The sequence below is a fragment of the Manacus vitellinus genome, unplaced genomic scaffold, assembly GCF_001715985.3.
Source record: "Manacus vitellinus isolate BGI_N305 unplaced genomic scaffold, ASM171598v3 scaffold_40_pilon, whole genome shotgun sequence".
Taxonomy (NCBI): Eukaryota; Metazoa; Chordata; class Aves; order Passeriformes; family Pipridae; genus Manacus; species Manacus vitellinus.
The window spans coordinates 2,476,614-2,491,174 of NW_021940541.1; the positions used below are offsets into that span (position 1 = coordinate 2,476,614).

Sequence of the window (14,561 nt, forward strand, 5' to 3'; positions counted from 1 at the left end):
TTAGTGTTATTTCTCTGGTTTCATATGCCACACATTAGCATTGCTCTCCTCTGGTTGCCTTTGGCTTTGAGATAAACTAGTTAACAGTACAAATACTGTAAATGCAAAGTATGATAAACTGGGTGAGATATTAAAGGCAATTCTGAATCTAATTTAAAGTTCACCTCCAAAAGCTAAAATATATTGAAGAAAACAAAATACAAAGCAGTTTCTCCCTCCCTGAATTAAAATATATTTCAATGCTCAATTAAAGCAGTTTGAGGAGCCACTAATAGATGCACAAGCCCAGTACTACCACATGGGTAAACCCGATACAAAGCAGCTCCCTTCAAATTGAACTGGAATACAAGACAAAATTCACATTTCACAGAGGAAATGATGGATTATTCCGGGGATTTACCATTTCAGTTGACATAAACGCTCACTGGTTTTGAGTTCAACTCAAAAGACAAACTGCCAAGGCCACCACTAACCCACGTCCCCAAGTGCCACATCCACATGGCTTTGAAATCCCCCCAGGGATTGGGACTCCACCACTGTCCTGGGCAGCTGTGCCAGGGCTGGACAACCCTTTCCAGGAAGAAATTTTCCCCAATATCCAATTTAAACCTCCTCTGGCACAGCTTGAGGCCTTGTCCTGTCCCTTGTTCCCTGGGAGCAGAGCTCAACTCCCCCCCTGGCTCCCTCCTCCTGTCAGGGAGTTGCAGCCTCCTTTTCTCCAGGTTGAGTCCCCCCAGCTCCCTCAACCGTTCCTGGTGCTCCAGACCCTTCCCCATTAGCACTGGCTTAAATGCAGATCACACCCTCCAACTTAAACTCCTGTCAATACAGACACACTTAATCCCAGGAAAGCCTCTGCATCATTAAATTCCCAATTAAGAACTCTCTGAGACCTCAGGTGGGAATTGTGCCGAGTACCAGGCCATGGTTGGATTTTTGCAAAGGCATGAATTTCACTTCAGGTGCCTGGAGAATGATGAAAGGGCTGAGTTGGCCCTGGAGGGCAAATGGGAGTTTAAATCAAGCTAAAGTTTTAAATCATGGCTACTGAAAATGAAGGAAAATTCTGGCCCACAACACTTCCCGACATTTCCCGTTGACTCCGGCGGGAGGTTTGTGCAGGGGATCTCATGGTGATTTAACCTGACAGCAGCAAATCACCCACAAAATGTGTCATCTGGAAACCCTGAGAAATTCAGATGCCAAAAATCAGCATCAGGAGATGCTGCTGGAGACACCTGGAGAAAAACCCAACCCCAAGTGTGCCATGAGTCCCCCCCAATCAGGATGGTGAGAATTCCTGGGAAGAGGCTCAGAGTATTCTGGTGAAAGCAAGGAGGAACAAATTGACCTTCCTAAGGAAATTTTCCCAGTTTTATACACTGGCTTAGAGTGTGTGGCGTCTGTGATTTCCTATTTCCCATCTTGCTTGTGTGAACTGGCAGGATTTTCCAACACAATTCCGCTCGGGAGGACACGATGACCTTTCTGCGGGCAACCCAACGGCCAGTGACAACTCCCCACGTCCCTCCTCTTCTCCCACGATGCTTTTTGATGTGCACAGGGAGGGAAAACACACTGAAAATAAAGGCCCAGTTTGTGGTTTGATGTCCCGATCCCCTCTCCTGCTCCAGTGGGCACAAAGGCTGCACTGCACGAGCTGCATTATGTGCAAAACAAATACTACAAACCACTCACTCAGCTCTTTCCTGCACAAAATCTATCAGCCATATCACATAAACCATAAACACTGGCTGTGCCCCACGTATTAAAGCAAAATAAAAGCTTTGATGGCGATACAGAGGGATGAAAGCTCAGAAGCCTTAGTGGAAAACAGTTTAATGCTGAGCCTTATTGGAAAAATCAAATCTAGTTACTATAATTTGGGGGTCTCTAAAAGTTATTTTCCATATGTGCTCATTTTAGGCTTGTAAAATCTTAATACTCCAGTGCTTCCACCAGTGTGTACTATGAGGGATAACTTCTACTGCTTCCAACTTGAGTCCAAAGGGATAAAGTTTTGTGTATAGAGCAGACACTCCAGAATTTCTGGAATTTTAAGAAGGAAATTTCCTATCAGTGACAAAAACAACCTGATTGTTTTTCCTGTTGTGAATGAAACAGTAACTCAAATTTCCTCAAAAAATTTGAATACGGAGGCTGAGCAGAAAGCAGAATACAAATGGGATTGCAAATGTGTGAATATTTCAGGAATAAACTGCACAGAATCCCAACATTCTGTATGTCAGGTGTTCTTCTGCATAAAGTCATTCACAAATCCATTGTAAATGTCAGTGAACAACCCTCCTTACAACATTTCTCTTTAAATCTTCCCCTAGAATCAATTAAAGAAGGAATAACCCACATTTTCATACATTTGCCTTCACCAAAACAGGAAAAAAACCCCAAAGCATTTTAGATTTCCACGAGAATCCCAGCAGAGACTCAGTTTGACACCAAGGTGTAAAATTCCAAGCGCAGGGATCATCCCAGCTGGTGGAATCCCTGCTTACCAGCACGTTGACGGTGCAGCTCATGCGGTTCTCCTTGTTCTCGTCGTGCATGATGGTCCTGTAGTCCAAGAGCCTCTCCATCAAACGCACAACCAGCTTCACAAAAGTTTCCCCGCTCTTAGCCAGGTATTTGTGCTTCCTACAGTGCTCCAGGAGACTGAAAAAACCAATTACATTCGCCTTGTTATTCCCACGCAGGAAAAACCTTGACTCAGGTGCAATTTTAAATATTGTGCATCGTTAACAGATTTTAATTATTTCTGGGCTGCCGAGTTCATTGTAGTCTAATTGCTCTCTCTCCTGACTTCACTGCGACATAAATCTCAACACTTACATTTTGTCAAATAACACTTTGTACTGTTCATCCCCTCGGCCTCCTTCCACTTCGTGATCCAGTTTGGTGATGATCTCATTTTCGAACTGTAATTAAACAAAGCAGGCGGAAATAATCAGATGGCAAATACTGCACTTTATTACTGGAGCCTCGGTGCTTCACAGATTGGTTGGGTACCTTGGTGAGATGTTCAGCCACTGTTTGAAAGCCTGATTGACTTTAGGAGTCTGTAGGCTCTGGTTTTAGAGCATCCACCATGAACCGCCCTACAAGGACTTTGTGTTAAAGAAATCATCGGGCACCTTGTTAAATGAAGTGTAAATATTTGTGCTATGAAAAACTAAATAAGGAGATTAATGACAAGAATGAGGGCAGGGGAAAAGAAGACACCAAGTCACAGAATGTGCCCTACGATAAAGGTGACAGCAACAAAAATTGTTGAAAACTCTGTGAGAGAGGAGAGATAACACCTGAGGCTGGATAACTCAGCTGGATGCACATCCCAGCATCACTGACACCCCTTTTTAGCACACACACACTGACTCACAGTGGGGCACAACTTGATAAACCTGTTAATAAGTCACTGGAGAGGGGAAGGAACTAATTTCAAACAACTCCAAAGCAATTTTATTTGGGCAACAATAAAAGAATGCAAACTTAAGTGGGCATTAGAATATAGTTTAAATGCAAACTGGGTAATTCCCTGGATTTTTAATGATTACAGAGGGTTTTAACTGTTGCTGTTACATTCCCTAAGGGCCCAGGTTAGGAATTATGTGAACTGTTAGTGGGGGGAGGTTCACTTCAGGCCTGCTGCTCTGTAAGGAATTGGTTTAGGCATCTAATTCCTAATTCTTCATTAACTAAGCACAGACATTCACAGGATTAGTGCCACAACTTTTTGTCCAGGGACCTCAGAAGAGCTGGGTGAGCTGGGAGCCCTGGCAGGGCAATAGGAGCCCATTACTCAGAGTGGGAGTTTATTGAAAGAACAGTTGTCACCGAGTTTTTTCACTGTCACTTGCTTAAGCAGCCCCTTAATGACTCTGAGGAGAAGTAAAGGGCCACCTGCACAAGAACAAAGCATCCTCACATTTTGGAAATGTCAAGAGATGTGCTTTGCACCTGCAGTTAATATTAACAGCTCACAATGTGCCAATGGGAAAGGAATAGACTTTCTGATCACAGAATCAGAGAATATCTTGAGTTGGAAGGGAACCATCAGGATCATCAACTCCTGACCCTTCACAGGACACCCCAACAATCCCACTCTGTCCCTGAGAGTGTTATCCAAACACTCCTTGAGCTCTGTCAGCCTTGGTGCTGTGCCCACTGCCCTGGGGAGCCTGTTCAGTGCCCGACCACCCTCTGGGGAAGAACCTTTTCCTAATGTCCAACCTAAACCTGCCATGACTCAGCTCCAGCCATTCCCTCGGGTCCTGTCCCTGGTCACCAGAGAGAAGAGATCAGTGCCTGCCCCTCTGCTCTTAGTTAGGAAGAGAAACTGGATTTTTTTAGTCCACACTGTGAAATTCTTCAGGCATATTTATTTCAGTGAGGAGTTAGAGACGACCCTTGCCAAGAGACTTAAATAATGATGAACCTCTATAAGAGAGTGCTTTTCACCAACTAATTTACATCACTTTGAGGCACAGTAGCTATGTCCACCACCAGTCTCGTTTTGCCAACGTACCCTGCATTTTAAACTCTGCCCACACAGCCTCACCTCAGCCAACAGTGGTTGTTTTAATGCCTCTACCAAGCACCAGCCAGCTATGCCCTTGGTTCTGCCAAAACCCCCTCCTCCTGCAAGGCAAACCCGGGCAGAGCAGGAGGAAACCCTGCACCTGCAGCAGGGAAGGATGAGGAGAAGCATCTCAGCCACCTCACTGCTGGAGGTACCTGCCTGCTCTCCTGCAAGTCCTTTGCTGCTGAAGACCACAGTAGCTGTGAACCTGCACATGAAACATGGCCAAGGACTGTGGAGAAGTTCCTGCTTTGCTAAGAAAAATCCTTTATAAGGAGAAATACACGTTGGTATGAGGGATTTGCTGGATAAATTGTGACAATGACAAACTACTCCTCTGCATCAGGGCAAGTCAATCTCTAATCACCTTAACAGGGCCAACAGCAGGAATGTGAAAATCTACAGTCTGACCCAGGACACTGGTTTTGCCTCCCTTTCCAAGTCTCCATGTTCTTCCCAGCATTAACTGCAGTAATATTCACAGCATGAGAGAATCACTGAAGTTGGAAAAGCCCTCTAAGACCATTGAGTTCAACCAGCATTGCCAAGGTCACCACTAACCCATGTCCCCATGTGCCACATCTACGTGGATTTTAAATCCCTGGAGGGATGGGAGGGCTGCCCTGGGCAACCTTTCCAACAGCCTTGCTTGACAACCCTTTCCATGAAGAAATTTTCCTTAATCTCCAATCTAAACCTCCCCTGGTGCAACTCCAGGCTGTTTCCCACCTTCATGTGCAACCCCAGACATTTTGACCTTTGCATTTGAATTGGGAAATTTATGTTTACACACTACCTGCAGCCCACCAGGACTGGGTTACACCAGAGCAAAAAAAGGCTGTGCTCTGAGCTCAGTGACTACAAACCTTCATGGTGAAAAAGGGCAGAACAAGTCCTGCTCCCCCAGTGCTCAGAGGAAATTCAGGATACAGGATAAAACCATGCACAGGTCAGTTGAACTGTCAGGAAACTCCAACTACAGATTGTATCATGCAGACAGTGATAAAATCAACTAAGTACCCAAACAATTTGTCCATCTTAAAGCAACTTTTATGAGTGACCCTAAAGCTCAGGTTGAAACATTTCAAAGGTGCTTTTCTGGTCCCCAAATGATCCAGAGAGTCACAGAAACACTGGAAAAAGACCTCAAAGGCCATTCCATGCAGCCTCCCAGGTGATGCAGGATTACTGCCAACACTGGATCAGGCCAAGTGTGGCTTGCTTAGCCAAGAAATTACCATCTCCATGGATGGATGATCAGGTGGCCTTTCTGGATAACTTGTCCCACTCCCTCACTACTTCCCTTGAGAAGAAATGAACCAACAGTGACGTGAAATTAGGACTTTTATACAATGAATCCATTATTAAAAAACTGACAGGTAAATGACAAAAGGCAGAACAGAAAAGGCAATCCACCCACTCTCAGAACCACCACAGGCTGAAACTTGTTCCCACAGCACGAGAACGTGTCAAGTGAAACACTGAAGAACACGATGATGAAACAGAGAAGTCACAAAATTCATGTTCTCTAATGAGCCCAGAAAGAAATTAAGTTTCTAGACCAGTGTGAAAAATGACACTTGCTGCCAGTGTGAGCCCTTCAGGTGATGTATTTTTTAGCAGGAGATTACTCAGACAGAGAAGAGCAATTACATTTGTCATACAGGATCCTGAGTATCTTCCTGATATCAGTTTTACTTAAATCTCTGTAAATCCATGCTTTGTTGGGCCATTTCCCTAATGACCCTCTAGGGTTGAACAGAGCCAGACTTGTGGCATTTCTGGGGTTTTAAGGATTATTAACATATATCTTTGCTCTTCAGTCATTCCTGATACTTCTCAAGAAATTGCTGTGATGCAGATCATGCAAGTCAGATGAATAAATGCTATTTAACATCAGCTTAAATTCCTTCTACGGTCTTTCCAAGTCAGATGAATAAATGTTATTTAACATCCTTCTACGCTATTTCCATAGAGGAATGTTTTATCAACACAAGTTGAGGTCTATGGAGCTTTGGAGGTTTATCCTCTTCCATGATGGGAGTAGGAATGTGACCCTGGAGTGCTCAAGCTACTGGTTCTGGGACACTGCACCTTGTATCTGTGGATAAACTCTCAATTTTTCCTTTTCTCTTTTTTTCCTTTTAATGCATTAATTTTTTTTAATGCATTAAATTAAATTTAATGCAAAAACAGGCCTGCAATTACTGTGATGGAATTTACTCTCAGATGAGGAAGTGCCAAATTTCCAATGTTTGCATTACAGTCAGTGCCACTTGCTGAGGGTCCTTCTGGAGGCTTAGGGGGAATATCTGGCACCATCAAGGAATCAGACTCGTATCCTTGTGCTGACAGTGAAAGCTTGAGGGGTGATGTCAGGAAGACTACTGGACATTATTATCCACTTTTCCTTGCAGTTGATCAAGATCTGAGTTTCTCTTTTAGGATGTGAGAGTTTGATCTTGAGCAAGGAGCAAATCCACAGCTTCATCTGTCTGCTACAATCTCTCACCTGGAGCACATAAATCAAGGGAAGTCATCTCGTGTCAACTCAACTAATCGCTTTTGGACTTGGGTTCACCTCCAGTGTGGCCAGGCTGCATTTGCAGACTGGTTGACAATTGAATCTGGCTGGAGATGAGCAGGACTTTCAATCCTCCAAGCTGCTGTAAATTCGTTTTGTTGCGAGGTAATAATGAATTTGCCATGTAAAATTCAAGTGACAGATCACACCACTAGAAATTAGTCCTAATGCAGAGATAGAATGACCACAAAACTTTGCTCAAAGGTTTTTAGGGAAGTTGGTGGTAATTCCCAACAGTTTCATCTGTCCCCTTTCCTATTTTTCCACAGCATTCCAGTTGGCAAACAGATCTGGAAGCCATTTAAAATTATTAGTTGATTTTTGAGTTGTTTGCTCTTCAGGTGGGGTGAGGGAGGAATATTGATATTCTCCAAAAGGAGAGAAAAACTTACACAAGAAAAACTTACACATTTACATTTCAACTGCAGATCATTTAAAATGTTACTTATTGAAACGAATCCTTTGGGGGGGATTAGTTATTTGAATTTGCACGTTCAGTGGGATCACTGAGGAGAAACTGCAGCATCCCAAAAAGCTGGAGAGTCATTAACTTGTGTTCTGGCTGCAAATCTACAGCACAGGGAAAGGGAGGTTAACACAGGGCCCAAAAGTGGTAAAAAGACTTAATAAGGAATTACAGGTTCCAAAAGTCAAGAGAGATTCAGTTAAACCACGAAATTCTTATTAAGAAGAATTAAATCAATTTGAAATTCATCAATAACCAGCATGAAATCACACTGAAAATAAAAATGCCGGTATAACCATCTGGATGATACTGAGATTTCTTGTTAAGTGTTAAAAATGAACTGAAATTGTTTCTTTTTTTATTTCTTCTGGCCTTTACTCATTTAATTCCCTTCACAACAGAATGTTAGCTAGAGGTACTTCAGTTGCACCTATGGGTTTATTTCAGTAATCATATGCATAATGCATCATATATTTGCATTTCTATATAATTCTGCATTGTGCATTCATTGCTTATGCATTTCTAAATCATTTTCCTACCTTTTCTGCTATGGATCTGTTGTGCAAAGTGTCATTCCCAGAACTCGCAGAAAACAGGACAGATGTGCTGTTGCATTTTTAGGGCTCTTTCCTCAGATCATTATTTTTCACAGCTCCTTCCTCTAACAGGGCAGGGACACATGTTGGAGCTGGTACACTGAAAGCACTGATGGAACACCACCAGAAACTGATGGTTCCCCTCAGTAATGTGGTTCAGTCTGAAAATTAGAATTATGGGACTTCTAATTTCTTCCTGTTCATCACTACAGGGGTGGGGGTACACCTCTCACATTTCCTTTTGAAGGATAAAGGTCCTTCCTTCCTGCTTGATGTTTGGGAAGCCAGGCTGAAGAAGAGCTTCTGACTCAACCTCTTACCTCATAAAAGCATCAGAATGGTTTGGGTTGGAAGGGACCTTAAAGACCATCCCATTCTACCCCCTGCCATGGGCAGGGACACCTTCCACTATCCCAGGCTGCTCCAAGCCCCGTCCAACCTGGCCTTGGACACTTCCAGGGATGGGGTAGACACAGCTTCTCTGGGAAATCTGTGTCAGGGCCTCATCACCCTCACAGGGAAGAATTTCTTCCCAATATCCCATCTAAATCTACCCTCCTTCAGCTTAAGACCATTCCCCCTTGTCCTGTCACTGCACAGCCTTGTCCCAAGTCCCTCTCCCCATTATTCTGTTAATATTTTGGTTTGGTTCTTACAATAAGATACTTCTAGTCCTTAACTTGTACCAGATCAGTTAAAAGAACTGGTATTGTGATGCAGTGCCATGAGACAGGCAGAACCCACCCACCACCTCCTCCCATTCCCTCCACACTGATCTGTTCCAGTTCCTGCACTGGCACATTCCTGGGAATGGGTTCAAGTCAAAACCAAGCAGAACATGACATCAGTAATGACACAGGTCCAGGAAAGGTAAGGTAAAGGTTATGCAAAGAACCAGGAGTGCTGGGAGGAACTGGACAATGGAGCCTGAGCAAGGGACAGCTGGGAGAAACAGGTAGCAACAGCAGGAGCTTTCCATGCTCCAAACTCCACATTCCAGCTGAATGGTTGTTCCATGATGAGCTTTCCCCCCTGCTGTCACCACAGGATCCATCACATTCACCTGACCAGACCTGGAACAATCAAACCAATTCTCTTTGATCGCTCCCATGGTTCCAAGATATTCCCTTTGATCTGGAGGGTTTGCTACTGGAACAGGCAAGGGGAGGAAGCAGAGTGGGGAAGGAGGCATTTTCTTCTACTGGGAAGCTTCAGTCCCACACTGACTTTAGCACTGGATTCATGCTTTGAGGTACAGGCTCCTTTGAAGCCTTATATGGGCTTCAAAGCACCTTCAGAGGGAGAGGACAAAAATGGGCAACTCTGGCTTTTAATTCAGTCCTCAACATAGTTCTGTGAAACAAGAGGAGTTTATCTGGTTTTTCTCAGGGCTATAGACACTGGAAGAACAAAAACACCCCTCCTGTCTGTTACTGGTTTTACCAGGCAAACCCAGTTCCTACTGAAATTAAAACCACCATGGGGAAAGCTGCCTGTTTATCACAAAAACCCATCACAGCCTGCAAAAAATTGAAATTCCTCCCCCACAAATCATGAGTTTTCTACATCTGCTGGAGAAGTGGAGCCAATCTAAACCCTCGTTGATGTGACTAATAAGGTTAGATAATTGGATTTCTGGCAGATTAGTTTAACAGCAGCCAACCATTGCATTTGGAAGTTCTCTTTGGACAAGGATAATTGGTACTTGCACATAAAGGATATAATGCAGCACATTACACTGACCCATTAAGCATGAAAGCTTGCCCAGGTACTGGTAATAGTTAAAAAAAATTATTTTATATCTATTTCTATCACTTAAATATAAAAGAGACAGAAAAATGAGCTGGGAATCTACAGACCCCCTTTAGTTCCTGAGGAAACCATGGAGCAATTCCCTCATGGAAGTTTTTTCCAGGTATGCAATGGGCAAGAGGGTGCCTGGGAAAAGGCAGGTGTTTACCAAGGATAAATCACATCTGACTGCCCTCTGTGAGAAATATGTTCATGGATGAAGAGCTTAGGCATCAACCAGCTTAGGCTGGTTGTCTCAGCCTTAATAACGTTACAAGTCTCCTACTTGCTGACATGTTGGTAAGATCTGGACTGGACAGAGAAACTGGGAGATGGGTGGAGGAAGGGGCTGCACTGACTCTGGAAGTCTCAGAGAGAGCCAAGAAGAAATTGTGTAAAATTTAAGGAAGTCCTGAATCTGGGATGGCAGAGCTGCAAGCAGCAGGACAAGGATGTGGTGGACAGCAAGCTGAACAGGAGCAAGCAGTGTGCCCCTTCAAAGGGAGCAGAATGTGTCCTTGATTGCACCAAGGACCAGTTGACCATCCACCAGAGGACCAACAGGCTTATCTGAAGCATGGCTGGAATGCTGCATCCAGATGTGGCTCCCCCAGCTCAAAGGAGACTGATCAACTGGAGATGGTCTAATGGAGGCTCACCAAGATGGGCAGTGCTGGGGAACCCGGCCTGAAGAACGGTTGGAGGAATTGGGTCTGTTCAGCCTAGAGAAAATCAAACCCAAGCCTTCCAACACCTGACAGGTGCTGAGAAAGGAGATGGAGTTGCTCTGCTTACAAGGTGCAAAGGGGTAAGAAAAGCAGCAACAGGCATAAGTTGATCCAGGGAAATTTCATACATATATAAAAAGAAAAGTCTTCATCATAGAATCCTGGAATGGTTTGGGTTGGAAGGGACCTTAAAGACAACCTCATTCCAACTTCCTGCCATGGGGAGAGAAATCTTCCATTAGACCAGGAGTAAACCCTGGAATAAGTCACCCAAAGAAGTGCTCAAACAACCCTCACTGGAGATATTCAATACTGAGCTTCAGAGGGCCCCAGATAACCCAAGAGAAGGCCCAGTTCAGACCAGGTTACTGCCAGAGGTCCCATCCAACCTGGACTTTTCTGCAACTCTCTGTTTTTTACAAGCCTGTGATCTTCATTCCACAAAGGCCAATCTGAGATACTCAGCAAACTCTATCACTCCATTATCTGCAAAACCATAAATAAACAGACTGATTACTCCTTGTTAGAGGGAAATGTTCACTCCAAGCCCACTGAAAAGAGGTTTATTACCTCTGCACTTGTCATATCAATGCTACCTCCATAAAGAAAGAGGCTGCACTGCCACAGGAAATATGATGTCAAGTACCTACAACCCAAGACATCTCTGACTTTAACATGAGGCATTTTTCTTCTCAAAAGGTAAAAAAAAAATTGAGTGAAATATTTAAGACATTCATTCATTAAAATCACCCAACTATTCCACACAAAGCTGGTTTCCTTCTGTCAGGAAAACACAAGGCCATAAATTTAGCTATAAAGTCACCCTCGGATTTTTCATGATCTATAAAATTGTACAAATAAAAAATGACAAGCAACAAAAGAGAGCATCTGACAGGAAACTGGTTAAATGGCATCCCAGCGAGCATTTCAATCTTCACAGTATCACTGGAGTCAAACATAAGAAAGAATGATTATGCAGTAATTGGATGAAGCCAAAGTACAGTTCACAACCTTTGCACACACCATCCAGCACAAAACAAATCAAAGCAATAAAGCTGATGCCATTTCCCTTGCTAAAGTCTCCCCACGCAGATATTCGTTTACTCTGCCTACAGATTTATTAAGAGTTGGTTCACCAAAAAAAAAAAAAAGTATGGAAAAGGATAGTTTTTCATCCAACAAAGAAAACTGCCAATATAAAGGGGAAAAAAGCAAACAATACATGTCAAACTTTATTGCAAAATTCACAAGGTCATATCCTGAACTGACAGAGATTTCAGTGTGAAGGAGCTCCATTGGCTTATTTCATAACCCTACCTGGCCTAACTAGTCTTAAACTCAATCCATAAGCAAAGTTTCAAGGGAAAGAAGGTCAAATGAATGATGTGAGGAAACTTTCTTTCCCCCCACTTGTCTTTCAGAAGTCAATGCTACCAGGATAAGAACGTGTGTGAGTATTCAAGGAATTCTCTCAGCACATTAAAATAAAAATGCTACTTCAATATTTTAGTTTTTGCAGTGCCTGTGTAGCATGAAGAAGCACTGACACTGACTGGATAGCATTTTTCCTCTTCAAAATCCATAAAATGGTAAGGAACATCAAAATTACAAGATCCTAGGGGTAATAAATCCTTAGAGGGTATAGCTTCTGTTGCCACATTATCAGCCTCCCCTTATGTCCAATTTCACTGAGCATCAAACTCCTTTTTGTGAGTCAGAGTGACAATTTAAGACACCTGTCTTTGCTCTTGGACCATAACGAAGGGTTTCATTTACCACATGCAAATTTCTCCTTCAATAACGATTTAAAACCAGCAGCTGAAAACTCTACAGCCCCTCAAGAGTTCTGGAAAATAAGCAAATCCATAATTACATTATTTCTTCCAGAACAAAAATCTTTGCGTTTTGTCAAAGACCAGCTAAACCTTTCTCACAAACTTTAAACGTCTGGAGCTCTCTCTCCTTACCCTCTGGAAGCATCTGGTGGAATGGAATTCACACTGCATCATGTCAAAGAAGATTGGGATCGTGGCTTTCCGCAGTTCGGTTTCCGGGATGAGCGTCATTTCCAGGATAGGTCCCACCATTTCCGGGATGAACTTGATTTTATGCTGACCTTTAAGAGAAAAGATGCATTTCAGAGTTAACAAACAGCCACTCATGCATTTCAGAGTTAACAAACACAAAAGCTGTAGCAATAAATCCTCATGGAGCAAAACAAAGTATTTTTTAATATCTGGTTCTACTGAAACACTTCCTTTTCTCTTCTTATTTTTTTCTTTTCTTCTTCTTTTTTTTTTCTTATTTTCTCTTCTTTCCTTGTTTTCTTCTTCTTTTCTCTTTTTCTTTTCTTCTTCTCCTCCTTCTCCTTCTTCATGATTATTAATTTTTACTCTTACTATTAATATTATTACTCCTATTATTTTTTATGGCACAGGAGGAGAGGTATGTGATGTGTATAGACCCAAATTAACAAGAGTTGTCAAATCACTCGTCAAACTGGGACTTACCACATTTTCCACTGAGAATTTTCACACTATTAAATTTCCAGGGTTTATTTTAAAACACAACTTATGGCTGCCAGGGAAAAAGGCTAAAAGGCACATCACTTGTATTAACTTATTTAGACTTCTGTGTCTTCCAGAGTGTACAAAATGTTCTCTGTGTCAGTCTATCAAAGTGTCACCACGAGTGCAGACTTACAGAGCCTCGAGACATGAAACTCCAGCTCACCCAGCTGACAATATGCCTCCTTTCCTCAGGGCTGAGCTCACTGGCAAACTTGATTTCACATTTATCTTCCCCAGAGAAAGCTGCTCCTCCCCCAGCCCTCCTTGCTACACTCTCCACACATGCAAGAGATATTAGAGCTTAACAGGAACGTGGCACCTAATAAATACTGGGCTAGGAGAAAATATTACTGTTAATATTCTGAGCTAAATGAACGCAGTGCTGCAAATTAGCTGTTAAATGACCCCATGGAAAAATCATAGAACCATGCAATAGTTTGAGTGGAAGGGACCTTCAAGATCATCCATGAGCATGGACACCTTCCACTAGACCAGGCTGCTCCAACCTGGCCTCGAACACTTCCAGGGATGGGGCAGCCACAGCTTTCGTGGATCTGTGCTGGTGTTTTCCCACTCCCATTGTAGGATGACACTGCCACAGAGCTCCAGGCAGAGCACTCCTTGGCAGAAGTTTAGAAAATACAAATAAATTCCTCTCTCAGCAGCAGGATTCATTTGAACCTCAGGACACAACGGGAGCCCTTTCTCACCAATGCCGTGTTATGGGTGTCCCCCATCAGGCTCACACACTGCTCATGAGTCCACTGCTGTGCTTCACACCAGACTTCTTTGGATTTCAGCTAATTTAAGGAGCCCTCAGCTTCCTCAGACTCTTGCTTCCCACTGCATTTACCAGTGGTACAGGACAGAAACAGACTGTAACCCATTTATATTCCACTGCACTACAGCACTGTGACAGTAACCAGTGAAGTCTTTAATTAGTAGTTTCACTTTGGACCAGAACGAACATACATCTCAACAAATGTAATCAAGAAGAAATCCTTTACTAACAAAACACACTACTTTTTTTTTAGCAGATGTAATTTAAATTACTTGATTTGGCAAAGTTTACAATCCTATTATCATTAGCAATTCTATCAGGGCAAATTAATACTCAACTAAAACTGTGACTTTGGGTGCTGCTGCAGAGCTGGTTGCTGGTGAGGAATATCAAGTGAAAGGAGTAAAGCTTTCCTCGGTTTCTCCTACAAGTATTATTACATTTGGCCTCT

General features: G+C 43.0%; 1 protein-coding gene across 2 annotated transcripts in view; it reads right to left on the reverse strand.

Moving 5' to 3' along the window:
* DOCK1 (dedicator of cytokinesis 1) overlaps positions 1-14,561 on the reverse strand; it is a 276,152-nt gene that overhangs the window by 57,221 nt on the left and 204,370 nt on the right. For both annotated transcript variants that reach the window (XM_029962000.1, XM_025895744.2), the window contains exons 33-35: positions 12,727-12,875; positions 2,848-2,933; positions 2,514-2,670 (exon numbers count right to left, since the gene is read on the reverse strand). In XM_029962000.1, the coding sequence (XP_029817860.1) occupies positions 2,514-2,670; positions 2,848-2,933; positions 12,727-12,875 (392 nt within the window). The remainder of the gene's footprint in view (positions 1-2,513; positions 2,671-2,847; positions 2,934-12,726; positions 12,876-14,561) is intronic.